General features: G+C 44.1%; 1 protein-coding gene across 1 annotated transcript; it reads left to right on the top strand.

Annotated features, from left to right (window-relative positions):
* Positions 1 to 903: 903 nt before the first annotated feature.
* Positions 904 to 1,115, top strand: SARC_14541 (hypothetical protein; the record flags this gene model as incomplete). Its single annotated transcript, XM_014291324.1, has 1 exon — positions 904 to 1,115. A coding segment is annotated over one exon (212 nt), but the record flags the coding sequence as incomplete, so codon positions are not given.
* Positions 1,116 to 1,367: the final 252 nt, after the last annotated feature.

Raw genomic sequence — 1,367 nt, 5'->3', positions numbered from 1 at the left:
GCATAAATAAAACTCCAGCAGGCCATACTCAAACACCTACCACCGCTCCACAATGTGTACGTTTGCTTACGTAGTGTGTGCATTACCCTGCCTGCCTTGCCATCCCCTGTAGGTGGGAGCTGTTCTTGCATTTCAAGTGCGTCAAGTTCCGGCGGACTTTAAGGAGACATGGCTCATCGGAGTGTCCATATACAACTGGTTGTTCTCAACGATTGTCGCCATCCCTACGAACCTCCTGAGTAAGTGCAAGACACACATAACGCATTGACCAACATTGTGCCAGCACACAGTGTGTGGGCGTAGGCCATGCTAAGCAATAGTATGTGTAGCGTACCGTACGTATACGTGTATACGCATGTTTACTATGTCCGTACATTTGGTATGTATATACGTATATACGTATCACACATCTCCACACACCCATGGATACTCAGGACACGTATGAGGCCACTATTGTAGGTACGCAACGATCGACTGAAAGGCCAAGCACTCATGCAGGACACTGCACAGGCCTACTGCAGAGCATACCTTCACCTGTACACTCCGATGACCCCTTATGCTCTAATACCTTATCCTATAACCTCTTAGCCTACAAACCTTTAGTATGTAACACTATTATCCCTATAACACCTTATCCTACAACCCTTTATATTGTAACACTATTATCCCTATAACACCTTATCCTACAACCCTTTATTCTGTAACACTGTTATCCCTATAACACCTCATCCTAAAACCCTTTATTCTGTAACAGTATTATCCCTATAACACCTTATCCTACAACCCATTATTCTGTATCACTATTACACTATAACACCTTATCCTACAACCGTTTATCCTATTGCACTATTATCCCTATAACACCTTATCCTACAACCCCTTACCCTACAACAACGAGGTCAGCTCCCAATGATAGCAACACGCAGCTGTGCATTCTCACGGGATACGTCGTGCTCAACTACATGGTGGTCGCGTGGCTGTTGATCTACTACAAACTGCTGCTAGTGTATCTAGAGCACAGGGATCCCTCCCAAACCAACAGCAGTGGCAGTGGCAGTGGCAGTGGCAGTGGTCAGACGGACCATCCTGGACTACCCAGGTACCATTTGTCTTGAGATTGTGTTGGATGTTGTAAGAGTGTATGCTTATGTAGGTACCATTTGTCCTGAGATTGTGTTGGATGGTGTAAGAGTGTATGTATATGTAGGTACCATTTGTCCTGAGATTGTGTTGGATGTTGTAAGAGTGTATGCATATGTAGGTACCATTTGTCCTGAGAGTGTGTTGGATGTTGTAAGAGTGTATGCATATGTAGGTACCATTTGTCTTGAGATTATGTTGGATGTTATAAGAATGTATGCATATGT

Source organism: Sphaeroforma arctica, assembly GCF_001186125.1.
Source record: "Sphaeroforma arctica JP610 unplaced genomic scaffold supercont1.4753, whole genome shotgun sequence".
In the NCBI taxonomy this organism is placed as follows: domain Eukaryota; class Ichthyosporea; order Ichthyophonida; genus Sphaeroforma; species Sphaeroforma arctica.
The sequence above is the reverse complement of the archived record's forward strand: the minus strand, read 5'-3'. Positions and strand labels throughout refer to the sequence as shown.